The sequence below is a fragment of the Anser cygnoides genome, chromosome 3, assembly GCF_040182565.1.
Source record: "Anser cygnoides isolate HZ-2024a breed goose chromosome 3, Taihu_goose_T2T_genome, whole genome shotgun sequence".
NCBI classification, from domain to species: Eukaryota; Metazoa; Chordata; class Aves; order Anseriformes; family Anatidae; genus Anser; species Anser cygnoides.
Genome location: NC_089875.1, coordinates 61,327,653 through 61,354,873, shown reverse-complemented (window position 1 = coordinate 61,354,873; position 27,221 = coordinate 61,327,653). Strand labels below are relative to the sequence as shown.

Sequence of the window (27,221 nt, the reverse complement as noted above, 5' to 3'; positions counted from 1 at the left end):
GGGAGTGTCCAAAAGGCCTTTGTTTGATGGCATCTCTGTTTACAGAGTTTACTCTTTAATCTCAACCTGTTTCCTCCTCCTCCTCCCGCGGCTCCTCGGCACTCCGGTGCGCGGCGGCGGAGCGCCTGGGCGCAGCCCGGCAGCAGGGCGCGGGCTCCCCCCCGTCCTCCTCCCCCAGCGGCCGGTGCGAGGATGGCCCGGAGACCCCGGCACAGGTAACCCGCCTGTCACACGGCGCCGCGGACACCTCGGACCGGGGGGGCAGCGGCTCGGCGGACCCCCGACCCCCTCCCGGCACCGGGGCACCCCGCGGCACGGCAGCGCCGGGGGCCCCCCGCCCCGAAGGCGCCGGCAAAGCGGCGGCCCCCGGACGGGGCGGGCGGTCCCGAGCCCCCCACGCGTGCCGGGGGGACCGGGGCTGGGTGCCCACGGCACGGCGGGGCTCTGCGCCCCGCAGCTGCCCACCGGGAAGATGTCGGGCGCAGGTAGCGCGTCCCGTCCCGTCCTGTCCCGTCCCGTCCCGTCCCATTCATTCATTCAGTGCCGGCGGGGTGGGACGGCAGGTGGGCGGCGGGCGCGGGGTTGGACTCTTTTTTTTTTTTTTCCCTTTCCTTTTTTTTTTTTTTTTTCTTCTTCTTGGCTTGATTTTGCAGCCGCGGCCCCTTTGCCTTCAGGAGCGCCGGTGCGATTGCGCCCCGCCAGGTTTGGCTTCTTCCCGCACACGCCGCTCGCCACATGCCGGGGCGCGGCGGCGCGGGCGGGCGGCTGCGGGAGCTGCGGCTCCGACGGGGCGCTCGGCGGGAGCTGTCACCCGCGGCTCGCCTCCGGGACGGGGGCGATCCCGGCCTCTCTGTGCCGTGCCGTGCCGTGCCGTGCCATCCCGCGCCGCGCCGTGCCGTGCCGTGCCGCGCCAGGGGCCGGGGGCAGCGGCGCCCCGGGGGCTGCGGGCTGGGCTGGACGGGACAGGACGGGACGGGACGGGACGGGACGGGACGGGATATAGATGGATGGGGTGGCCGCATCCCCCGCTGCGGGGCGGTCGCGCAGTGCGGGCTTGTTGTCTAATTAGCCGGGGACGGCGGGTCGGACACGTGGAGGCTTTTTCTCTTTCTCTTTGCAGCCCGGCATCCTCCCCGCTTCCCCTCCCCTCCCGCCGGGCTGCGTGTGACAGGGGAGAAAGTGGTGCTCCCGCCTTTCCCTGCCCGTCTGCGGGCGGCATTCGGGACCTCGGGGCGCGTCCCTAAGGGAAAAGGGGGCTCGCGGGGCGGCAGCGGGCGCAGGGCCGCCGGGCGAGCGCCGGGCCGTACTTTCGGTGCTGGCGGGGGGGTGCCGCCGGGGCTGGCCATGAATCAGCCGGGCTGTCTCTCCCGACAGCGAGGGGCAGCCGTCGCCTGCCTCGCGGGCGCCTCCCGCAGGGCCCCACCGGGTGCGGACTCGGCCGCCGGCGGCGGAGGGAGCGGGGGCGGCGGGGCCGGGGCTGCGGCAGCACCGCGGGGCGCGGAGCGGAGCGGGGCCGGCGGCGGGAGCGGGCGCGGGCTCTGCCCCGCGGGGCCGCTGCCCGAATTCCTTCAGTCACGGGAGCAGCGGCGAGTCATTTCCTCTCCGCCCCCCCTTTTTTTTCCTTTTTTTTTTATTCTTTTCTTTTTTTTTCATTTTTTTCTTTTTCTTTCTTTTTCTTTTTCTTTTTTTTTTCTTTTTCTTTCTTTTTCCCTTTCCTTCTTTTTTTCTCTTCCTTCTTTTTTTCTCTTCCTTCTTTTTCTTTTCTTTCCTTTTTTATTTTTTTTCCTTTCCCCCCTCCCCCCACCCGTAACGTTGCCCCCTTCACCCCCTGCCGCAGGGAGCCGCGCCCGGGGGGGCAGAGGCGCAAAGCGACGCTTCTCCCAGCGCCCGCTGCTCCTCTGAAGGTGCCGGGCGTCCTGAAACCCCATGGCCCCTCTCTCCTGCTGGAGAGCACGGGTAGCACGGCGGGGCTCGCTGCGTGCCGCGGCGGTGCCCGCCAGGCCCCGGTTATTTAAATAACCCGGCTGCCTCGCTGGCATCGCGGCGGGATGGCTGTGCCCCGCTGCGGGACGCGTCCCGGGTGCTTTTACCGCCTGCGAAACTCGTTTTCAAACCGATACTTGGAAATGGAGCCGCAGAGCTTCCTTTGGCATCCGGGCAGTCGCCCAGCTGTCTCCGCGTGCCGCTCCGAGAAGCGAACCCGCCGTCCGTGCGGGCCCCACGGCGCCGCGGTGCCTGCGGGGCCATGCAGGCTGTGGGGCGGTGGCACCGGGGCGCGAGGCAGGGGCACCCCGCAGGGGCCGGGGGGGAGGCCGGTGGCGTCGGGGCGGGCACCGGAAAGCATCCTGCCGCACGCAGGGTTCGGGGCACACGCCGCAGGCCTGAGGGCTGAGGGCGTGATTAGCCCCGCGTCGTTTCGGAGAGCCTACGCTCAGCAGCTTGCGTCTGGGGAGGTGTCGGCATCTTGGCTGAACAGCCCGTGCCTCCCTCGCTGCAGCTCGACTTAAAACGTGATCTCCCGACAACGGGATAACAGGGGAAACAATGCCCGGTGGTTACCTGGCGGAGGGTACGGTGGATTGTTTTATTACAAAACGACTTGATTTGAATGTCTCAGTCACACCTAAACATGCCGTACCGTACCCCACCATCAGATACATCACAGATAGCTTAACATCGCCCCTTTTCTAGCACTGTGGTTTCCATCGCTCAGTTAAAGTGTCAAAACTGCTGTTCATATCTTAGAAGCTGGAAATAAAACATTTCCCACCAGAGAGACAGCTCTTGTTGCAAAACACTCCTTTAGTTAACTGGGTAGAGCAAGGGCTGTTTGTGAAAGCAGTAACAGAGTCCTTTCTGCCCATGGATAGCCTCTGGGGAAATCCCTTAGTCATGAATTAGGTGAGTAGCAGAGTATTTCAAAAACACTATGAGGTATTTAGAAGTGGAGTAGAGGTAATAAAGTCTTAAGTTAGCAAACTGGGTAGTATAAAATGGCTCAGTCATTCATCTGTTGGTTGCAGGATATTAAATATCCTTGTCCTCGGCCCTTGTCTGTCTAGACCCATAAATGGCAGGCACGTTTTATATTCGTTTATTGCACATTAATGCTACCACTTACTGGCTTTACTTAATTAGAGAAACCTCTGACTTCACATGTAGGGTCCATAAAGATAGTCTCAGACAAGGTTATTACTGGTCAGCTTTTTGTATTTGTACACAGTCTATCTTACTTGGGAACAGTAGCGCTATCTGTTCTATTAAACATAAAAACCCCCTAATATTTTTCAGAACGCGTGGCATGAGTTAAAGATTTTGAGTGTGTACTTGTGTAATGGACACAGCCTCTAGTTCTCTTTATTGTCCCAAACATTGTATTTTAATTTGAAACCTTCATTGGTTGAAAGTTTGCCAAATGTGTAATTCACCACTGATCTAACAGTATGAGCAGGTCTAAACATGCACAGCAATAAGAAGGTTGCCAGCCCTTTGCTTGTATCTGTGGATACCAAAAACAGCAGAACCAGTTCGGAATACTAGAACAACAGAATGCAGAACAAAATCTTGTTGTGCAAGTTTTAAAACTTTTATCTGTGTAACCTTTGTAAAGATTGTAGTGTTTTTTGTGTGCTTTGTAATTAAGCAGCTCAAGTCCTCATGTTCCGCTCTGTGTCTCCCTGTGTTTCCTTCTGCAGTATATACAGTAGTGATGATGATGAAGAAGATGTCGAGATGTACGATCATGATTATGATGGTCTGCTTCCTAAGACCGGAAAACGTCACCTAGGAAAAACCAGGTGGACCCGTGAAGAGGTACATACGAGTTAATTCATCTCCAGCATGTGAAAAGCCGGAGAGAGAGCAGGGATCACGTTCTTCTCTGAGTTACTTATTTGCATGCCAACTTCAATGACAATGTCATGCACATGAACAAGGATGTTTTCCACCTATTAGTTACATTCAGTGCTTTACTTAGCTTTGAGGATCACTGTTTTCTTTTAAATAAAACCCATAAGCGCCATTTTTTTAAAATGGCCACCAAGGTCTATGTTACAGGTATCTGAGTCAGTGCAATCCCTGTTGGAGAAACAGCTCAAGAGTCACCTGCAGCAATGCTGGGCTGTTAGCGCTGCCTCTTTTTGTTTGAGAATGGTTGCCATGCGAGGACTGACGTGTGCTCAGTGTCCCACAGCAGCAAACAACTGTGGCAGACACTGCTGCAGTCCTTTTGTGCCATTTGAAATTTGCACTTTAATTGCGGCGTTATGATTCTGAGTGGAAATAAATTAAAAGCTGGAAGAAAGAAACCCAGCGGTACCAAAATTGAGCATTCAGAATGTGTTTTGCTTCTGAAGGTCAGAATGCGTCTTAGTCACACTACCCTTGTGCTGACTTTCCAGATAAATTCTGGTATCAAACTCCTTCGCCAGGTGGATGTCCTGTGGCCATTTAACTGGTTTGAGCTTATTGTGAAATACATTAATACGGTTATTAATTTATGTTTTGACTTTCTCCTCTCTGACAATGTATATTGATATATAAACAGTGGGAGGTCACCTCTTGTAAGCGTTTTTTATTTTTTTAAATCATAGCCTACTCTTGCAGAGATGGATGTGGTCGTGATACAGTGTGGGAGGAAGGGATGGCAGCATAGCCCAATGGCCACTTTCCTGTCACATGAACTGGGAGCAGACTGGGAGGCGCTAATGGGGAAGGGGAGGGTCGCTGCCCTTCTCTTATCTCTTGGGGCACTTCTCTCTTGTGTTGCACGACCTCGATCTTTCCCAGGACATGACATTGCTTTCTTTTGTCTTCAGGGTCTATATTTCTGGCCTTACTATTAAAAATACTGGGACAAATTTCATGCTCTTGCAAGTATGCAAAACTCCCTCACAACGATCAGGAGCAAAAAGGAGCCATTAATTTTATTGCGCATTCATTGTACGCGGACCAGCAATGAGCAAATTACTGGAACTCCCATTACTTGCGAGACATTTAAAGCTTGAGGCTGTGATTTTCAGAGGTCTCCAGACAGCTGGGTGCCTGAGTGTTACTGAATTTCATTGTTTTTCTGATGCTTGGCATCTAAACATCCATGCGCTCCTGTAAATCCAGTACTAGAGTAACAGTTACATTGCTTTGAGCAGTAAAATGGGAATGTCAATGCAAGCCAAACAAGAGCACAGAAAAAGTCAGTCTTTCTCCTACAGCACAGTAAAGAACCTACCAAAATCAATTTCTCCTGATCTAGGCAATTAAAAATATGAGAAGAGTACAGACCACCTCTCCTTACTCTCAGGACATGACCGAACAAAAGAAATAAATGCATAAGGAGCTAAAAAGGGGCCACTTTTTTTTGAATACATCTCATCTGCATTTTAAGAGATTGCAATATTATTTTTTTTTTTTTAATGATTCAGGATGAGAAACTGAAGAAGCTTGTGGAGCAGAATGGCACAGAAGACTGGAAAGTCATTGCCAATTTCCTTCCTGTAGGTGGACATTGGTTTCTGTTTCCAGTTCTAGTGACAACTCTTTATCAGAGGTTTCCAAGTAAGGGAAGCGGGAGTGGCTTTTCACAGTTCTTTTTTTTTTTTTTTCAGGAGATATAAAACCTCCACAGTTGGGGACCTCAGAAGTTTGGTTAGAATATTGAGGAAACCCTTACCTTAATTTTCCTTGCATTTCTCAGGAGGGGTTGGGAAACATCAGACAGGCTACAGTGGAGGGTAGGGAGATGTTACACAGTAGAAAGTCAATAAAACACTGAAACAAAATGTCTTAGCACAAAGGAAAAGTAGCTTTGGTGAATTATAAGTGAGTGGATTAGAAAATAATTGTTTTGTGAACACTTCAGCTCTTGTAGAAATACTACATGTGAAAGCATGACAGCTATTGTACCAGATGGTGAAGATACAGCTTGTGTAGTTGTGGCCATACAGTCATAACTGCAGAAACTATGGAAATATTATCAAATTCAGTGAGCAAGCTGATAGTTCGGCACCTTCTTCTTAGACTTCCCAAGTCTTAAGTGTTTAGTACAGTACAGACCTACTGTACCACTCACATGTCTTCAGTTCAATTACAAAACTCCCACGTGTTTAGTCATCGTAGCTGGCAGTGGAATATGTCGGGGACAAGTGTACCTAGATAAGAACATTATCAGTCTATGTTCATCTGTTTCAAAGAATGATCTACTTTGCATGTTTTACATTTCATTAGAATCGGACAGATGTTCAGTGCCAGCACCGATGGCAGAAGGTACTAAACCCAGAACTTATCAAGGGTCCATGGACTAAAGAGGAGGATCAAAGGGTAATCAGTTTTCCTTTCCATCTGATTAATACCTTAATAATGGATTCCATGTTTTGGGGCAAAACTCCTAGAGACTTTAGTGGTCTCACCTGTAATGTGGCCTAAGGCAGGACTGATCCTTTAGTATCAATGTTGAGTATTTGTTTGCATTGTGATTTCTGAGTTTTCTACACAAATTAATTCATGTTGCTTTACAGCACTGTCACATAGAAATGCAATCTAGAAATGTCTTAATTATTGCCAGATTTTTTTCCTTTTGGGTAAAAGTATAAATGGGAAATGGGGAACCTTAATCATGTGTTAGTTTTACCTTGGCAAATTTGAGAAATGTTGTTGAAACTGTTGCTCCACCACAGAAAAAAACAAAAATCATTGATTCATTATGCATCATTAAATACAGGCAGTTTTTATGTCCTTCTTTGAAGGTAATAGAACTCGTGCAGAAATACGGTCCAAAGCGCTGGTCTGTCATTGCTAAGCATTTGAAGGGAAGGATTGGAAAGCAGTGCAGGGAGAGGTGGCACAACCATTTGAATCCAGAAGTGAAGAAAACCTCCTGGACAGAAGAGGAAGATAGAATTATTTACCAGGCACACAAGAGACTGGGAAACAGATGGGCAGAAATTGCAAAGTTGCTGCCTGGACGGTAATGATATATACCTTCAGCTTTTAAATAGGAAAAAAAGGGAAAAGCTGCAGGTCTGAGCAGGCTGTTTCAGTTGCCTCGGCCTGCACATTATACATCAAAAATTTTGGAATCAAAACCTGGCAAGCCAGTGACATCAATGTGTGTTTGTCTCGGTGGGGAACTGTACTATTTGGTCAGTATGTGGAACAGTACGATATTTTTACGTGCTTTTAATGTTTGCCATAGTCAAAAAAACAGTAAGTAGAGCAAGACCATGACAGTTTCCTAAATGTATGTGCAGTCTTATTTTGTGCTTTCAATTAATCGACAAGATTTCAATTGGTTTAACAGTGAAGGATCAGACTCTGCAAGTGGAACTTTACGATCAGCTAAGGGTATACCTGCAAAGTGACATCCCGTTTATTCAAAATGGTTTAAGAGAAGGCTGCTTCAAACATGTGTAATTGCTCATGAATCACCCAGACATTTTTGACCTGTTAAAAATCCACATATAAAATAGGAGAAACTGACTTTCTCAGACTCCAGTCGTAGAAATACTTGTCTCATTGAAAATATATCCACAAGTTGTGTGCAATTTCAGAGATTGTGTCTTATATGCTCTGTAGTAAAAGTGACTCAACATCAAGTGTAGTCAAGCAAATAATGTAAGCAAAAGAAGGTTTTCCCTTTCCATTTTTATTCCTGTTACCTGGCAAAACATTTTCAAGATGTAACTGTAATGCCTGAGATCATGATATCCTTTTAAGTGGGCATTCCATAAGTTTCTTTTGCCTCGAAGAAGAAAACAAGAAAACAGTTGCCACTTGGAAAGTTTTACTGTAGCCTTCACACACCACAGATACTGATGTCTACAGTATCGTGTGGTGGTGATTTTTTTTCAAGTAGAGGAGCTGTTGCTAAGAGTACTCTTACAGTCTCACAGAACTGATAAGTTTGCTTTTTCTGATTCATGTATTTGAGAATTTGAATCTCAGTTTCCCTGCAGCTAAGAAAAATCACAACAGCTTTGTTTACTGGATTTGTGTACATAGGACAATGTTGTCATTGTCTAGGTGACCAGTTGGAAAGTTTTTTGGGAGTTAGTCTTTTCACAGCTGTGCTCCGTATCCATAATCTTTCCTCCCAGCAGTGGAACACAATAAAACAGTAAGACTTACAGAGATGACGTTGGCAGTCTTCAGGGCAGTCTCAAAGGGTTGTTGGCCTTCTCTGTCACCTTACCTCATGGGAAAGAGGTGAAGCTGAAGTTGTTAATGTCTCACAGTTTGAGTACTTCAAGCTTAGAGATGGCTTCAAAAAGTGTATAAACAACAGTACCCCATTTGTATTTTTCCCTGCCTTTTATAGTGAGCATCTTTCCTGAGAGGCTGAGAGTAGTGTCTGTAAAGGTCAGGGCCAGAGAATGGTCAGGGAAGGGCTCGAGGTTTAAACAGAAATGCTAACAGCAGTTTCCTGCCCGTTCACCTCAGTCTGAATTGGAAGCACTTGCTTTTAGCACCCCTCACTTTTAACATTGGTATTTCTGTTGCAGGACTGATAACGCTATCAAGAACCACTGGAATTCCACCATGCGCCGCAAGGTTGAGCAGGAGGGTTACCTGCAGGAGTCCTCCAAAGCCGGCCACTCCTCGGCAGCCGCCGGCTTTCAGAAGAGCAACCACTTGATGGCCTTTGCTCACAACCCACCTTCTGCCCAGCTCCCGGTGGCCAGCCAGCCCCCGCTGGGCAGTGACTACCCCTACTACCACATCACTGAGCCACAGAACGTAAGCTCCCGAGAAACGCTTCTCATTTTTGTTTTGCTTTGTTTAATGGGTGGGTGCGATTTGGCCGTATCTGATTCCAGGAAGAGCGAAGGGTTTTTTCCCGGTCTCCGAGGACGTGTTTGAGGTCAGGCAAGGATGGCTTTGACTTAAGCACTGATGGGTCTATGTACACTTCAAATTGACTGCTGGTGTTCAGGTGGTGGAATCAGGTTTAGCGGTTTTAGTGTATTGTAAGCAATAGAAATGTTTTGAGTACTGTTTCTGACAGTGGTGAATATATATGCATTTTGAAAATCAGTTGAATCTGGTTAATTCTGTATTGTATGTCAAAATCTCCCACGTTCACTTTAGTCATATTCTGTTTATGGGTTGTCTGTCAGAACCAAGTAAACAAGTATTGTTTTTAATCTGATTCCTTTCCTATTAGTGATTAATAATGAAACAGGCCACTGCTTTAAACACTTACATTGTAGAGTTTTAGACGATAATAAATTGCATCTTTTGCATTTTCACTTCAATTTAGAAAAATCTTACAAATGCATCTATAAATTATTCATCTTTTCTCATTCAGGAAGGGTACATACTTCATATATGAATTTTCTTTCTTCCTCTGTAATGCTCACTGTCATATTCCTAAAAGCTGTTCATTTTGCTTGTAAATGTTTTTGGATTTTTTTTGCTATTTTGTCTCCATAGCTTATAAATTTTAAAAGCAAATTTTTGTTTAACACAAATTCACAATGCCAGCAGATAACAGTGTCTTTTGTTTTTTTGGCCTAGGTCCCTGGTCAGATCCCATATCCAGTAGCACTGCATGTAAATATTGTCAATGTTCCTCAGCCAGCTGCTGCAGCTATTCAGGTAGATAATTTGAACATCATTTCGAGAGTCAATTTGTTAAACATTTGCTAAGTCAAAATGCAAACATCTTACATTAAGGAAACATTTTAATGTAATATGTGTGGAGAGAAAACGGGGAAGGTGGGGGAGTTCTGACAAGGCTAATAATTGCTTTTTCTGAAGTGAATTTAACACACAATAGTTGTCTTCTGGTGTGGTAGCTTTCACTTTCTCCATTTCAAATGTCTGTACTGAAATTCAGCAGGGACTTTGATAGTGGAAAACACAATTGACGTTTGTTTCAACTTTGAGTCTAATTTGGCTATTATAACCACAGGACGGCAAGCCATAAGCATTTTAGTTGCTACATCCTATCAGACCTTTATCTTTTCTTTTCCCTTAACTCTTAATTTCAGAGACACTATAATGATGAAGACCCTGAGAAAGAAAAACGAATAAAGGAATTAGAGTTGCTACTAATGTCGACTGAGAATGAACTGAAAGGGCAGCAGGCATTACCAGTAAGATTGTCACTGTGTGCTTGGATGGAGGGATAGCAGCATTACCCCAGTGCTTGTCTTTTTAACTTTTTACTCCCCCTTTGCCTTCGATACTAATCAAGGCTCTATATTTCCGTTTTAAAAGGATGAAACATAGCACATGTATATTCTGTATCTGCCTTGTAAATTCTTTGATAAAAAAAATCAATTTGTGGGTATTTTACTTTGCAAAATGGGAGCAGGGCTGGGCTCTGTAATATTACCTAATATTGGAACCGTGATGATCGTACTAAAATGAAAAATCCCACAGATCTGAAATCAATAGGATCTGCATTTCTGAAAGTGTGCAATGGTTCATGTGATGAAAATGTAGTGCCTGTATGTTAGATTTTTCTTCTCTGTTGTACTCTTCTCTGCAGCTGTGTTTTATACTTTGTAAGCTTCAGACTTGGTGCATGTTTGACAGTTCGTTTTACTTCTCCGAATAGTGTTAGATCCTTCATAATTGCATGTGTGGAACAAATGCTGGCTATTACTGAATTCTCACACTTTGTTGTATATGCCATTGGATGTTAATATGTGAAAAACCTTACTTAGTCACTTAACACCATCACCAAAGCCAAGAATCTCCCCAAATTATTTTTGAAGATAGGTGATAGCCAGCAGTTTCTTTTTTTTTATATATATATTTTTTATTTTTGGGTAATATTTAAATTAATAGTAAAACAACTGCATGCATGATACGTTAGTTTGGCCACTTTTTAACTTTAGTTAATATTTTGCAATTTCTTCTGTTGCATGATCACACTGGAAAGAAACTTCTGTTAATTTGTTCTTCTGCTTTCCTAACCACGTTGATTTGACAGCCTCTTCATTGCATTGGTGTAAGCTGTAGCGTTAGACAGGGATAGAAGAAGAAAAGGAGATAAGCAAACAAAAGCAACTCTAACTCTAAACCCTTTAGCCTTTTACAGTGCTGAGTGCTCACTAGGGAAATCCTGCCGTTTCTTGCTTCTCACAGAAAATGACTTGCAGACAGCTTTTGAACTTTTTGGAGTTAACACAGTTTGAATTGATAATATGTTAGTCATGATACATGCTCATAATCCTGGAAGTAAATTATGAGGTAACTTTGGGATAACAAATAAGATGCTGATATTACTTAAAACAAGATCTTGCACTGATGAAAGGAAACATCTTGACAATTGTTTCATAGGCATAAGTTTTTAGATGATGATGCAACTACTTTTATCTTTCCTCCAGTGGCATCTGACACCTTGTGCAATTTCATTGCTAAGTTCCTTCTGCCTTTTTCCCCCCCCCCTTTTTCTTTTTTTTTTCCTTCTTCTTTTAGACACAGAACCACACGTCAAACTACCCCGGCTGGCACAGCACCACGGTTGCTGACAATACCAGGACCAGTGGTGACAATGCACCTGTTTCCTGTTTGGGGGAACATCACCACTGTACTCCATCTCCACCGGTGGATCATGGTTGCTTACCTGAGGAAAGTGCATCCCCCGCACGGTGCATGATTGTTCACCAGAGCAACATCCTGGATAATGTTAAGAATCTCTTAGAATTTGCAGAAACACTCCAGTTAATAGACTCCGTAAGTAGAACTGCCGCCTCAGGTGAATTTGTGTGTGGTCAAGGAGTAAGGGGAGAGGAACTGGGACCATCCTAAAAGTGTTTTTTTTCTTTGTTTTTGTTTTTTCTTTTTCTAAGTAACTTCTAACTGCTACAAGATCTGAAGCTTAGCTTCTGTATAACGACACACGGTTGCTCATAAATGAAGCCCCCATTTGTGAAAGCGTGTGCTTTTTGTGGGTGTCACCCTTTCCTGCTGCATCTTGTTATTGGGAGTGTGATTCTTAGCAAACTACACAATAGGAGTTTGAAACAGTCTCTTACTATATTGCATCTCCTTAAACTAAAATCAGAGACACTGTGGAAGATTTTAAACACTGAAACAAAACTTTTTTCGATTTGAAATGACACATGCTGTAGGTTTATGTGTGGCTGCTCATGTATCTGCATCCTTTTCTAAAACTTTTTGTCGTAGCATCAATAGCTGCTTCTCAAGACTTAAGGAGCTTGTCCTTGCATATGTGAAGAAAACGTGGATTTTAACTTATAGGCAGCTGAGTGACATTGACATGTCTTCTTCTCATTATGGTCTCCAAGAAACCGTGTGTAACAGGCGTGGTGCGTTGAAATAGGTTTGTTGGTGGCACCCTGCTTCGGCTGCAGAGATGGCTGCTTCACGCAGTCCCATGTCCCATTCAGCATGTCCAGAGCAGTAATGCTGGTTTAGAGGAGACCAGTCTTGGTTTAGAGTCCAAGGCGCTCATTTCTCTGTAATGATTTTCTGTCTTTGTACCCTGCAGAAAATGCTGGACAAGCAGATAGTAAGGACCTAATTTGACTCATTGTTTCTTTAGAAGCTCAGTTGCCAGCAACACTGCTAGGGTGATAGCTTGATATGCTTGAGGTATCGACCGAAAACACACAAAAGCCATCAGAGTATTACGACTCGAATAAACAGGGTCAAGTGGAAATGAATTGGGAAAGACTTTGCTGGTGGTGGTTACTGGTATATCCTAGCGCTGTATTTTCATGAGGTGGCACTATACACTGTCTTATAGCTCCGTGCCTCCCACGTTGTTTCAGGATCCTTCATCATGGGGTGATCTCAGCAGTTTTGAATTCTTTGAAGACACAGACACTTCGGCTAGCAAAGCTCCCTCAGGCAGAGCCACACAGCTTCAGCACAGAGCGGCCAGTGCATGTAGACCTCCAGGACACCCCACCACAAACCTGAGCAAAATCCTGTTGAGTCAGGGCCTTCCTGGCTCACCAAAGTCCTTGTCTGCCTCACAGGGCAGCCCGGCTCCGTGGGTGCTTCTTCGCAAAAGGAGAGGGCACTCCAGCCCCTTAGCCAGTGGCCACTGTAGCGCCTCGGTACTGGCTGACGGCAGCAGCTCAACTCCTAAGCGCTCCCCTGTCAAAAGCCTGCCCTTCTCTCCCTCGCAGGTAGATCAAGACTTCTGCACAGATGTTACTAATTCTCAAAAGTCACCGCAGTGTTAACAATTTAGAAACTAATCCCTTGGAACAAATGACTAATTGCCGTTGCGCTTGTTGATTTCAGTCCGTGTTTGAATCTTCTCACTGCTCCTAGTCTTCACCACTGGGTCCAGATCACCAGCAAGCTAACTGTTGATTCTCTTCTTTTAAATTCATCTGTGGGGCTTGGGTTTTTGTTTGATTGTTTGTTTGCTTGATTTGGATCATTTTTGTAGGAGAATACAATTGCTTGCTTTGCTTTTGCTGTTAACTCTTTCAACTACCAGAGTTTAACATTTCTGATCATTTGTAATACTTTCCATCTCTGTCCACTCACAGTATGATTCACATTGACATAGAAAACCCCAAGCTGCATTTAAATAGCATTCAGGTTGTGAGACAAACTGACAACAACCAGAAAATTCAAATCGTGGCTCGCCATCCTCAATACCAGCCATGTGGGGTAGAGTGGAGTAGGAATGAGGAGAAAATTGGCCTCTTAAAATTGCCTGGTGTGCACTTTGAAATTCCTGTCCATTGTTACTTTGTTTCACAGCTGTGGCACTATTTAAAAGTGTTGTGTTTTGGATTTGTTTGTCTGTTTCTGTTGTTTTTGCCTTGGTTTGGCGTTAGTCCTTAAAGTCAGAGAAACACTATTGCATGAAGGTTACCAAAAGATTGCAAGTAATGATCTCCCACTATATCCCCAGTTATGCATTAGGTATTTTAATCATGTATCGTTTGCCCAGTGAAACGATACCACGACACTCACAGATTTGTAGACACTAGAAACGGAAGCCACATTTTAGGTTACCAAGTAGAACTCAACGCAGAAGCGATTTTCTCCAGACTGTTACCACTGCCTCCTATTCAGTCAGCTGTCTCCATTCCAAAACATTCCATGCAGCCATCACAGGCGGCAATTTTCATTTTATGCTGTGACAGTGGAGCACTTTGTTTTGAGAGAGAGATGATAGGAAATTTTGCTTACTGTCATAACTGCTTTATTTACTACTTCAAAAATTCCTAGATTGTCCTAATAGATCTTTGTGGATTTTAGCCCCATATCCTGTGAGTTTCTTTTTGAAACATCCCCTACTCATTTTCACTTGGTTCTTACCTCGAGCAAGAGGTAAGACTCTTACCTTACTGCTCTTAATATTAATTACAATATATGTGCAGAAAATAAAAATCAGGTTTTTAAGATTTCTCTCGTAAAGTAATGGAGAAAGTTTCTGATTGGAACAGAGTGTCATTTTGTTTGTAATTTCCCAGTCTGGAAATGCTAGTTTTTGCTTCCTGAATGCTCCAACGTGAGTACAGTTTTGTCACATAGTCTGATACCCCACATGCACCTACCCATATTGTAGAAACAGGAGATTTACTTGCAGCAATGAGAGGGAAATGGTTTCTTTTCCTTCTGTTCAATAAAGTCAATTTAAGAAGTCAGCCTTGCAATCTAGATGGTCTTGCTGATTTTTCCTTTTCCTGCCTACAGTTCTTAAACACCTCATCCAATCATGAAAATCTGAACCTCGACAACCCTGCGCTAACTTCCACACCGGTGTGTGGCCATAAGATGGCTGTTTCTACCCCATTCCACAGGGACCAGACTTTCAAAACTCAGAAGGAAAATCATGTGTAAGTCTGTAATCACATTTTGTTGTCAGATTCTTTAGGGTTAATTTTTTCAAGTTTGCACACAACCAAAGTTCTGGGTAACTGTATGCTTCCTGTGGAGATGTGCTCTAATACATTCAAATTTTTCTTAGTTTGGAGTAAAACTTCCACTGTATAACTTCAGAGATAGGTTATTGTCATTCACATAGACTCACAAGTTTTTTTTAAACAAAGCCATTCTGCCTTACCACAGTTAAATAAATGTTCTTCCAGAAAAGCAAAATGGAGCATATGATTGCTGGAAAATATTTTTCAGAGTCTTATCACTGTCGTTGCCTCTATGCGTGTCTTTTTGTAAGGTGCTAATATTTCTAAGCATGTTCCTTTAAAGTTTTTCTCCCTCTTTCTAAAGTTTCAGAACTCCCGCAATCAAGAGGTCGATATTGGAGAGCTCTCCGAGAACACCCACTCCATTCAAAAACGCACTTGCAGCTCAGGAAATCAAATACGGTCCTTTGAAGATGCTGGTAAGAAGGAAACAATGATAAAAGTTGCTTTGATATTAGTGCAGAGGGATGTTCTGGGACTTGCATGTAACGTTTCTTCCTTTCAGCCTCAAACTCCGACTCATCTTGTAGAAGATCTGCAGGACGTTATCAAGCAGGAGTCGGAGGAATCTGCGATAGTGGCTGGGCTACATGAAAGTGGACCCCCTTTGCTGAAGAAAATCAAACAAGAGGTAAATCAGAAACTTACCTGAGGCAATTTAATTCAGCCCTCTTTGCTGAGAAACTTAGACTAATACCATTTTCTGTTAAATAGCTGTGTCTGTTTTTCTTTCATGTGAGCCCCAAGATCTTAGTGTCGGTTCTATATAGTGTACTAGGCATGCCTAATTCATCTCCCATTGATTTCCATAGAAGTCTTTCTGCTGTTTTCAGCAGGGGTTTGCTTGGGCTGTTCTAATGCAGTTTTCATTTGAAACTTAAAAAGAAAAAAAATTAGACAGGAATTTGGATTGAATCTTTCTAATATTGGTGAAAACTATAGAAGAACCCCACAGGGACCAAGCTACATGGAGTGACTTAGAAACCTGAACATTTGAGGATGTTGCATTATATTACTTTGTCACTAAAATTCTAAAAATACATATATTCTCAAGCCTTTTTAGGGGATTAAACTCTTGAATACGGACAGAGCACTGAGTGCAAGTATTCAAAGTTTTATTAGGAGAGGATTTTTTTTTGAGAACCTTGAACATGCTTTTCAACAAAGAGCAAGGTTGCTGTAAAAGAAAGTACTGTAAATGTGTTGTGCACAGCTGTGAAGAATATTTGTTCGATTTGTTAAACAACTGACAGATATATCTCCTTCTGGTCAGTTAGATACTGTTTTTTTTCATGGTTCCTTTCCTGCTTTTAGGTGGAGTCTCCAACAGATAAAGCTGGAAATTTTTTTTGCTCGAATCACTGGGAAGGGGAAAACCTGAACACTCAGCTCTTTACACATGCATCTACTATGGAAGATGTGCCAGTAAGTGCGAGCTTTCACACCACTAAATGATTTTTTTTTCTGTTTTGCACCCCTTTCAGTTCTTAAAAGGAAAAGATTTTTATGGTTGACCTTTCTCACCAGTAGCCCTTACTAATTACATCCATATTGTTTTCCTGTATTAAGCACATAAGAAGCAAAATTGTGCTCTTAATTAGATCACTGTGATGCATATAGAAGGCCGCAGAAGTTGCAGTCCCTGAAAAAGGCCTTAGTCTTTATAAAAAGCGTGCACGCGGAGGGCATCTGTGCCTGCGTATAGAAATGAGTGGGTCACAGAGCTAAAACTGTTAAAAGAAGAAGACACTCTGTTTTGTTTTGTGCAGAGAAGACCTGGCATGTCTATGGTTCCCTTTGTCCCACCAGACTGCTTGGTGCTGCTGTTGTTCTTGCACTCAGGAGTTTCAGGCTGAGGTGTGCTCCCAGGCGGAGCATGCGTTTGTGGCGGTTCAAAGTCAGGCCGGGTTTGCTTTTAATATGTTCAAATTCAGGTTGTTTTCTTGAGTTCCTGACAACGATTTTTTTCTTTCCCTGTTCAGAATCTTCTTACCAGCTCCATTTTAAAAATGCCAGTGTCAGAAGAGGATGGTAGTTTTCACAAAACATTTGCCGTACCTAGGAACAGGCCACTAGCTAGTCCACTGCAGGTAACAAAAAATACCCTTTATACATATATATATAAATGTCCTTTATGTATATGTATATATATATATGTATGTATATATATGTATGCCTAATGCTCTCTGACAGACTGATTTTAGGCTTTTGGATAAGGGACAACATTCAGATGAGCATGGTTGAGGATCTCACCATGCTTGTGGATGCAAGGAGATGGTGCTCAGAGCAGTGCTGGGGAGCTGAGCATGGCAAAGCCCTGCACATGGGGTGCTGCATCTCAGCAGGCTCCGGTGTTGCAGGGGTGGGACAGTCCCTGGCTGGCTTTCACACCACGCCAACCATTACTCACCAAAGCAATTCCCAGGCACGGTGCGGGAGCTAATGTGGGCCGGAGGCTTTTTCCTGCAGACTTGTTGGATGCGGTTGTGCTGTTTTGGAGAGCGGGAGGGTTTGATAGTAGGGCGCTGGCCAGAACTTGTCAGCCAGCCTGGGGCGGGAGGAGGGACTCCGGCAGCCCCGGTGCACAGGTTCGGGTGCAGCCGGGGCTCCCCGAGCTCTAGCTCCGGCAGCACACTGGAGGTGCAGGAGCCTCCTAAATGCTCTTTGTACGTCCTGAGGCCTCTGAGCTGAATTAAATGCGCGACACTTTTAATGCAAGACAGATGTCAGGCTGGGTTTTGGGCAGGTAGGCTTCTTCCAAGTGCTAGCAATTGTATACATTTGCTATGCTTTTGCTATTACATCGGGCCTGATCCAAAGCCCACCACAGGCATTAGCAGCCTTTGTGTCAATTTGTGTAGACTTCAGATCAGGCCCTCCAACCTCTTTCAGAGAACAAAATGCAGTGTAGATAATGATTAATTGTACTTCCACCACAACCCTTATTTTTGAGGTGGATGAATAAGTGATTTTACATCCCTTCTCCACATGGGTGAGTTGAGGGAGAGCGAGTCATTCCCCAGAGTGAGTCACTGTCAGACTTTTTTAATTTAATTTCCTTAAATTATAACTCCACAGTTCCTGACTTTCAGAAAGACAGTCCACGTGGCTAAAATTTTCTTTCCCCTCTCTCTCTAAAATTTACAGTAGGGGTTATTTGCAGTAAAAAAGAATGAACAAAACCTGGTTTAGATTAAGCATTTCTAGCCTGGCATTATAAAGATATTAAAATTTCACACATGTCCCCGTTTTTGCATTTCAAACATCAGTAATATATGCTGATGGCAGTAACAGACCTGTGTGAGAACTGGATTTTTATTTCGTAGGAATTCCGTGATTTCATCACCTATTTTCCCTTTGAAATGTGAATGAAATAGCCTGAAATTTAAACAAAGCAAACCACTTCCGGATGAAACATTACAGTTTACTGTGGAGCAGGTTTACATTTTGCATTGTAGAGTCTTTTGGTGAGAACAGCTTCGGGGAGCAGGGTCGGTGTCTCCCCTCTGCAGGGGGGTGTCCACAGGGGCAAAGACTCACACTCACACTCGGTGATTTGCTCTTTGCTCACGAGCTGCACCACGGTGGGGGTCCAGAGAAGGGTTTGAAGAGTCACCCTGTCCCTGCTATCTGAATTCAGGGCAGTCGTCTGGGGACTGACCTCGAATCATCTCGTGGCGGAGCAGCCCAGGGCTCCCACTCTGTGGGCACGTGTGCCTGGGCTCTCTGGTGCCTGGCCACATCCAGCAGGCGGACCCCAGGCTCCTCAGTAGACTTAGGGCAAAATTTTCAGGTAGCTAAACAGAACATGGCATGGGTTGTCCTGTTACAGGGTGGTTGCCTGCGCTCTGCCTGTAATAAAAATGAAGCATCTGAGGCGCCTGTAGAGTAGGATCTTTTGATCTTGGGTATAACAATGTTATGTTTCCTGCTATCTAAAAATAATTTCTTTACAAGCTGCTATAAACGAAAGGGCTTGTTTAACCTACTCTTCTAACTCATGCTGGTTTTGGCCAGGAAGTTTATACAAATAAGGTTGTGGGCTATTCTGCATCCCATTCTTTAGTCCTTGGTCAGGAAAAACCTTTAGTTTTGCATGCTAAAAGTCAGGTATTCTCATTGTTTGGATAAAGATGACTTTTGCTTAGGTAGAACTGAGTTAAAAAGGATTTCCCAACTCATCTCAGTGTTTAAAAAGTGTTGAACTGAAAGAAAAAGCAGTTGTAAAAAGCCCCCAAATGAATACTTAGTTGCGACTTCTTTGTGTACCAGTATGAAGGTAAAATTATTCTACTTGCCAATGAAGAAACACTGAGTGTTTCAACTGAAATGTAACCTAAACAAAAAAAATGAGGTTAGAGGCATATGTGTCTGCAGCATAGACAGGTTTTTCAGAATGAAATACAGTCATTTCATGACAATGCTGTACTGGGTGTCCACTGCTGCACAGTCTTAGTGCCACAGCTATGAGGGGGAATCTTCTCCCCCAACAAAGCTTGCTTGGCCCCAAGAGGGGAATTTGGTGTCATACAGCACCAAAAAGAGCTGTGGTCTGGATCTGATTCATGCCAGAACGGGTGCGCTGCTGCTGTGTCCCTGTGTTTCTCCCCATCTATGACAGGGCAGCCATGTGCCTATCTTGAGGACACAGCCTGTCTAAAGGGTGCAAAGGTGCAAAGCAATTGAAAATGCTGGTATTTGCACTTCATTTTTGACTTGTAGCATTTTGTACGTGATCAGATTTTAGCGTCTTACTGTTCTGTGCTTTCCATCTTTTTGTTGTATTGCCCATGTACACGTGTTCACACACACACACACGGATGCACACACACTGAACTCCATTGAAATCCATTGATTCCATGCAGGTAGAAATGAAACACCAGGGAACTCATCAGGGTGAAATTTAATTGTGGCTGCATATGTTTACATTGCTGCTGTTAATACTTTGGGACTGATCCAACAATTCTTACTGAGGCAAATTCTCATTGACTTCAGTCCAAGTACGAACTATAGCACTCTTTCCACATTGGGATGTGTGCATAGAGAGGGAAGAGAGAAAAAGCACTACACTTTTTTTTCCCCAATACTCTTTTAATACACTTTGTTCCTAAAATTCTATTTTGTTTTAAATTTCAACATACATAAGAGGGAAGTAGTATGTTACCAGCCTGCAACATTTTTCATTGTTTTAGTAACTTGTACCGCATTTACTTAAAGAAAAAGATTCATGGCTAGCCATAAGCTCACCAAAGTGTTTGATTACTTACAAACATTCAAAGCAAACTCTTAAAGATATTTTCGACTGCATTTTGGATGCACAACTGATCATACGCAACTTGGTAAATGATAGCTGATGACCGTATCAGTTGGCATGATGTGATTCACCATCACTTGAGAGGAACAGCGTGTGACATCATTTGGCAGGCAAGGGCAGGATATAATGGCACAGGGAATGTGGCAGTATCAGTATTACTTGTCAGAACAAAGGGAGAAAATGTCCTTAAACCCAAGGAGTTTGGGGTTCATCCTCATTTGATCCCCTCTGTGTAAAATGCTGGGTGTAAAAGCATCTGTGTGTAGAACCTTTCTAGTAAGGTGTGAAGATTCAGCCTGCATTTTTGTCCTGCAGGGCAAATCTTATGGTTTTGCATTGGGTATTCTCTTTCTGGCAGGAACAGGAGATGTCTTGCCATCCCCATGTGTTGCCTAAGCATGGAATTAGTCTTACACTGCATTGCATGGATCCCAAATATTTTTGCTTTATAGTGGTAGAGTTAGTTACAACCAGTGTTCTATATTTTTGTCACTCATACCACGCTCAGTTTCAATGCAGGGAGATTTTGGCCTCACTAGGAATTTTTTCAAGGGTTAAGATTTTGGGGTAGCGTATGAAGCCCACATCGAGGCAGACTGATGATCTATACAGAGCATTTGCTTGAATTGCACCAAATAAGTGGTTACATAAAAACTATGTTTCTGGCTGTTCCTGTCTAAAAGTTATGTTTTATTTCTCATTATGTTCTGTAGCCAGTCAAACAAGTAGCAGTACATAATTCAAACTATCCTAACATAGACATTTTAACAGTTAGAAAAGTAGGCTAAATTGTAGGCCATCCACCTAACCCTGCAGGCTATCAAAAGACACCATGAAATGGAGCCTTTTAAGAAAATAGCGCTGCTTTGATATCTTCTTCCCCCAGTAACAAAGGAAACAACACAAGGTAAAAGCCCTGCAAGCTAAAGAGAATGTTCTTAAACCCATAGCTCCTGTCACTTTCCATTTTTTAACCACAGACTGACACGTTTCAGCTCGAATTTCCTGACTTTCAGCGGTTTATGTAACCCTTTTCTTTAAAGAGTAAGTTTAAAGGATTTTAAAACAGTTACTTGGTTAACCTTTTCAAGAGCATGAGCTGTCATTAGCCCTAATTTTCTCCATTTAAAAAGCAAGTTGTGGAATTTCATTTACAGCTAGTTGGAAGACAGAGCTTATAGGCGAGGCAGCAGGCTCTCCTGCAGCAGCAGACCTCAAGAGGAGCCTTTCTCTGGCTTTCCTCCATGCCTCTTTTAGGCAAGAAGATCTCAAAGTCTCATACTCTGCTTTGTTTAATCTAGGGAAAGGGGAAAACATGCTGTGTTCAAGCCCTGTGAGTTTCAAGATTTACATAGCAAAGAAAAGTAGCTGTGAAGTTCTCCCGCACCAACGTTATCTGTTCTCTCCCGATCTGTACAGGAGCTGTGCTTTGTGCAGGTGAGGAAAGCAAAGGGAGGTTGGCAGGTACAGGTCGGTCATTGCAGGTTTTCTTCCCAGAGCAGCAGAATTTAGGTTGTGAACAGTTCAGGAGTTGTAGCTGCCCCGAGCAGGTGATGGTCTTGCAGCTTTCAGAAGCTGCGGAGCAGTTGCAGAAAAGGGAAGGCTTGGCAGTCAGCCATTTGCAGCCATGTGTTCTCATCTGTGAATAAAAATAAAATTACTTAAGGTCCAAACTAGAAAGGTACCGAAGATCCTAATGTGAGTTGCAGGTGCTCAGACCATTTCCATCTCTCCCCCATTAGTCTTACTTAGAAAGCTCATACTTCTCAAACAGGAGTTTTGTCTGAGTAAGGGCTTCAGGGTTAAGCTCTTAAAAGCACCATCAAATAGCTCTGCCTAGCACTGGTATCAGGCTTTTAATAAAAGCTGAAGAGTTTGGCTGTTTTTTTCTTGCACATGTAGCAAGCTGTATTTCTGAACAACTGCAGAAACCACAGAGTTTGGAGAAAGGCTGTCCCACGCCCCAGAGAAAAACTCGCAGAAATAGTGCTCTGCCTTAGGAAATGGAGTGGGGTAGTAGAGTTCTTAGCTGGTCTTTGCTGTCTGCTCGTGATCAGTAGAAGAGCTTCCCTTGGTTCTGCATTCTTACGGAGTAGAAAACCAAACTGTTATACACTGTATCCATCACATCCTGCTGGGAAAATCCTTTGTTTAGGGCACTGGCATTGATTGTTTCAGTGCTTAGGAAGGAATATTGCGTTTCTGTTGTAAGCCTTCTCTTCTGTGGCATGTTCTGCAGATTTGGCTAATGTGACGCAAACGTATGTAACACCAGCAACTTTGCTGGAGTTGCTGAAGACATCTGTCAGCGCAGCGGGGATTTAAAATCTGTCTTTTAAAATATTTCTTTGCCCAAGCACTCATACAGCACTTGCAGCAGTTGGCGAGCTCTGCAGGGCACTGCTGCAGTGGCGTTTGGTTTTGCTCTCCCCTCACAGGCAAGATATCATGATGCAGGAACTCTCCTACAGCGCTTGAAGAGGCGGGCTCGAGTGCAGAGAGTTCGAAGAGCACCTTTCCAGAGGCTTTTCTTTCCTTACTCTGGTCTGTTTTCTCTAGATGGTCCAAGTTTTTATTTAAAGTGCTTTAACTGGATATCCCAGTTACAGCTCTGACAGCTTGTTTACTGTTCACATCTGCCCAAGGGCAGTTGAAGGCACATTACAGGATAAGTGAGGTAGTCCTGCTGCCAGGAGAAGGATGTGCTGGTAGGATTACTGAGGTTAAAAAAAAAAAAAAAAAAGAAAAAAAGAACCAGGGAGAACAACATAGCTGGAACTGTACCATGGGTCTGTAATTTTATGCTATGGGAACTCACAGTAGCATACCTTCTTCTTCCCTTACTCCCAGTTTTAATTTTAAAAACTGCTGTGCATGAAAGAGAAAAATGCAGCTATGGAAATACTGGCAGACAAGGCTTAAATTCTTTTAATTAACAGCAAAATTAAGAGTAGTGTCCTGCTCTTTGAGCCAATAAAAGACATATTTGGAATGAATCATACTGCGGAAATCCCTTTCTTTCCCCACTGGCTAGGGATTTAGGTGCCAAAAGGAACACCTCACTCTTAGACGGCTGAATTTAAGTGGAATGAATCCCCTGAACTGATGAAAACATGCACATCAGTTTCAGTGGGTTTGGGGTCAGGCCTTTTGGCTTCTAATTACAAAGCTTCTGCATTTCCATCCATTGATCTGCAGAGTTGGACCTTTAAAAGTGCTAGGGGAGATAAAATGAGCTTTCTCCAAGAGGAGTGTTTTAACTCTGTTTCTGGGCTGTTTTCCTGCATGCCCCTAGCTTTTTGCCCGGTCCTCTTCTCTTCTGATGAGTCTGGGAAGCGCCGTTGTCTGCAGGGCACTGACGCTTTCTGGTAGCAGAGCCCTGTCGATACGCGCTGAGACACTGACATGGAAGGAGACAACGTGTTTCTCAGCCTCTAATTTTGCTTCCCCTTTTTGCTCAGTGATCCCTAAGCTGCGGGTGTTCAGCCCCGGAACCTGGGTCGTGAGACCCAGTGCTCCCTGCCAAGAGTGGAAGCGGAGTTTCTCGCATTCAGATGACTTTCACACATGCCTCCGGCGCTGCGCTGCAGGGCTGGCAAGGCAAAGGCATTGTGCTTTGTTATGTGCTTGCTGCTCAGAGCCAAGACTTCACACAGAATATGTTTATTAAAAATGCCTACTGTAAATGTTATGTGAGTTCCCCGGGATAAAATTGAAAATTCTCAGTAAGTAGGCTGCTTTAGTAAATACACCACTTTGGGTCAAATTCTGCATTTGCCATCTTCAGTGAGACTGGAAAGTTAGTCTCGTTTTATACATTGCCCTAGGAGGAAAAAAAAAAAAAGTGTAAGGTATTTCTGGGAAAATAATACCAAGGTTGAAACTCAGTGAGGCAGCCTGCCCCACACTGTCTCTGCAGCAGAATTTCGTGCAGGCAGGAGTTGGGGATCCGACTGATCCTCCCATCGCTTCCCATGCCAACTGCACCCTGATTCCCCGGGGTGCTGGGACACCCTGGGACACCCTGGGAGAGGGCAAGGGGTTACAGCCCATGCAGCTTCTGCTGCTCCTCTGACATCAGGCTAAGCGAAGACCAGGCTTTAGGTGGAATGAGTGACATGTAGCAGCCTGCTGAGATGTCGGAGATAGCAGGATATTGATTTTTTTTTTCTTTTCTAAGCACATGGCTGTTAATACAAAGAGCTCAGTGTAGATACTAACAATTAAGCCTGATTTATGAAACTGGGACACTACTTGCCTGAAGTTACTTCCAGTTTTTAAAAACTGGGCTTTTCCTAATATGTTTTCAGTTATTTAGGGGACTGCTGATCTAACTTTTTTAGACCAGTGCTTTGAAGCTTTGGAAGATCACAGGGAAACATTGGCTGGACACAAATTTCTGTCCTTCAAAATGATGGATATTTTGGAACTACCAATTGCTTTTGAAGTGCACAGACCAAATCTGACTTCTAAGTGAGACTGATGGCATTGCACCAGTCATTACCTTGATACCTGATTGACGCAAATGTCTCTGAGATAATATGGGAAAGTGCGTTAGTCCCACTGAGGAGCTATAGGAGGTTGCAGGTTCCCAGCTGATGTAGGCACCTTTGTAAAAGTTACCCTGGAAGCTGTCTAAGCAAAACATAAGAGAAACTGTGGCATGCCCCATGCGTGTCTGCAGCACACAAAAAGTGTGTCACACCTGGTTTTGGCTGTGGTGTGTACCCGAGGCTGAGCCACAGCACAAAGTATACAGCCCACTCAGGCTGAACAACACCAGAAAGAGGTGTATCATGTTTGTTCACTTCACAGAGGTGGCTTTCTCACAAAAAGCTGCAGAAACTAATGATTTGAGGTCAGGCCTTGTTCTCCTTCACACAGAGAACTCCTGCTGAAACTCGGCAAGAGTTTTGCCTGCAAAAAGATGTCAGGAGCAAAGGCAACATTTGAAACATGTCTACAGGGAAGAGAAAGCCATATCTGGGGAATCACAGAGGACTAGCATGCTTGTCCCCATCTTGGTCGTGCTTGTTCTTTGGTTTTGTCCCTTTTGAGCCTGTAAGCTCTCCAGAACAGGGAACCTCCATCCTTGTGTCTGTACCAGTGCCCTGATTAGGGCAAGTAATGAAATTTATCTACATTTTGTATGTTGCGGAGCCTTTTGACCATACATACGTCCCAGATAACACTGTTTACAGTCTGAAGAGCATTCTCTGACAGCGTAGTTTAAGGATCCTCTTGCACAGCTAGCAACTAGAAGGAGCGTCATAAAGAGCCATGGGTGCGTCAGGACACTTCTGCTCTTAGCAGACAGTTTGCAGTCCACTCATTATGCTTCACCCAGTGTCCTAGTTATTGGGAGGGCTTTGGCCAACTTGTTGAGTGATGTAGATCTTGAAATGCAAAGATGATTCCGTTGAAAGCAGACAAAAACAGATTTGTCTCCTGATTTGTCTTTGTTGGTTGATCTTGGGCTTAGACCTTCTTAACCTTGAAGAGTACTTTGACCCCCCTGTTGGCAGGCAACCTTCAGCTGAGGACAGCTGTGTGCTTTTTTGGAATGCAGGGCGTTCATGCAACTGCTTCTATATAACAATCTAGTTTTTATTTAGGGCTTAATGAATACCTCAATGTGGAAAAACAGATGGACTGAGTAAGTGAAAGAGTTCAAGAAATAAAACAAAACACGTGTGTGTAAGTGTGTGTGTTATACTGGTAAATTCCAGGAGCTTTGAAATTTCTTTACTGTTTATAGCTCAAGGCAATGAGAAACATCTCGCATGTGTAGTGAGTAAATAAACACACTGCACACAGCCTTCTGTGCAGATATGTTTATCTCACTTTAACATTATACTAAATGGTGTCTCTAACCTCCATAAATACCACAAGAAGTAAAATGGCTTACTTGATAATTAAAATGCTGTTTCTGCCAAGGGTCCCCCCGCGTCTCTTCTCTTTTGCCAGAGGAGCTCTGCTAATGGGCACGTGCTAATCGCTGCGCACAGGTGAAAGCAGCTTTGAGCGCAGGCCTGTTTGTTAGCTGTGGTCAGGCCATCGGGATCATCGGCGTAGTTCGGGGAGTGCAGAGGCATTGCAGCTGCATCGCTAGAATGAGGGCTCAGCAGTCATTTTTCTGTGGTTACTGCACCAAGCATAACTGAAGGTTTTAACCTGCCTGTGCCCTGTTGACTGTAAAGTCCACCTGCAAATAAAGTGCCTGTTTAGGCCTTTAATGGAGAGGAAAGATGAAAGGCGAGGCTGTAAATGTGGACTTGTAGAGAAGAAACCGAGTGGGAACTTGGGAGGTTTTGAATCCTGGCTCTGCTGGGTGGTCTGGTCTGCCCGCCCCTCAGGTCGCAAGCTGGGAAGCAGGGACAGCATGTTTTTGGCTCTTGTGTCGAGGCTTCACTTTCTGTGGAGATGGCACAACATCCGGCTGCAGGTTCGCGCAAATCTTAATGGCAAGTTTGCAGCTCAAGGGACGCAACCAATTCACTCAATGTTCACCCCAAATCTCCCCACTGTTTCCTTCCAACTCAGCATCTGAACAACGCTTGGGAGTCGGCGTCCTGCGGGAAGATCGAGGACCAGATGGCCCTGACCGATCAGGCGCGCAAGTACATGGCCGCATTCCCAACCCGGACTCTGGTGATGTGAAAGGGCCGACGGACTTCTCTGGAGAAGCATTATGGTTGTCAAACACTCCACGTTCGCTGGGAAGTCCCTGTTCCTCTGCGTGAAGACTTTCATTGAATGGGAGACAAGCCTATCTTTGTTGTGGTACAACAGTTGGGAGCAGCACGAAGTGCATTTAGTCACTGAGCATATATATTCTTGTTGGATTTCACCCAACTTAAGAGGATTTTTTTTTTTTTTTGAGTAAGTGATACTTGCCTAAATTATTAGGTACTAAGTTTTAATCAGTAATTAATGATCTTAAGTGCAGACTTATAATACAGGTAATTTTTTTTTGTACTTTCTGAGATCAAGCAGACCTAATGCACCAGTATTGTTATTTCAGTGATGTGCTATCCAGG

The 27,221-nt window shown here is 44.5% G+C and overlaps 1 protein-coding gene across 6 annotated transcripts; it reads left to right on the top strand.

Moving 5' to 3' along the window:
* Positions 1-27,221, top strand: MYB (MYB proto-oncogene, transcription factor). Of its 6 annotated transcripts, none has more exons than XM_048075699.2 (16): positions 1-215; positions 3,696-3,813; positions 5,421-5,492; positions 6,223-6,315; positions 6,741-6,961; positions 8,496-8,730; positions 9,511-9,591; positions 9,987-10,091; positions 11,425-11,682; positions 12,954-13,106; positions 14,638-14,780; positions 15,172-15,286; positions 15,373-15,498; positions 16,182-16,292; positions 16,850-16,957; positions 26,725-27,221. In XM_048075699.2, the coding sequence occupies exons 1-16, from the start codon at positions 193-195 to the stop codon at positions 26,839-26,841; spliced, it is 2,079 nt and encodes a 692-aa protein (XP_047931656.1). In that variant the 5' UTR covers positions 1-192; the 3' UTR covers positions 26,842-27,221. The 6 variants fall into 6 exon arrangements, with proteins under 6 accessions (XP_047931656.1, XP_047931654.2, XP_066850354.1 ...); XM_048075697.2 differs by having other exon boundaries at positions 12,744-13,106; XM_066994253.1 differs by lacking the exon at positions 5,421-5,492 and having other exon boundaries at positions 12,744-13,106.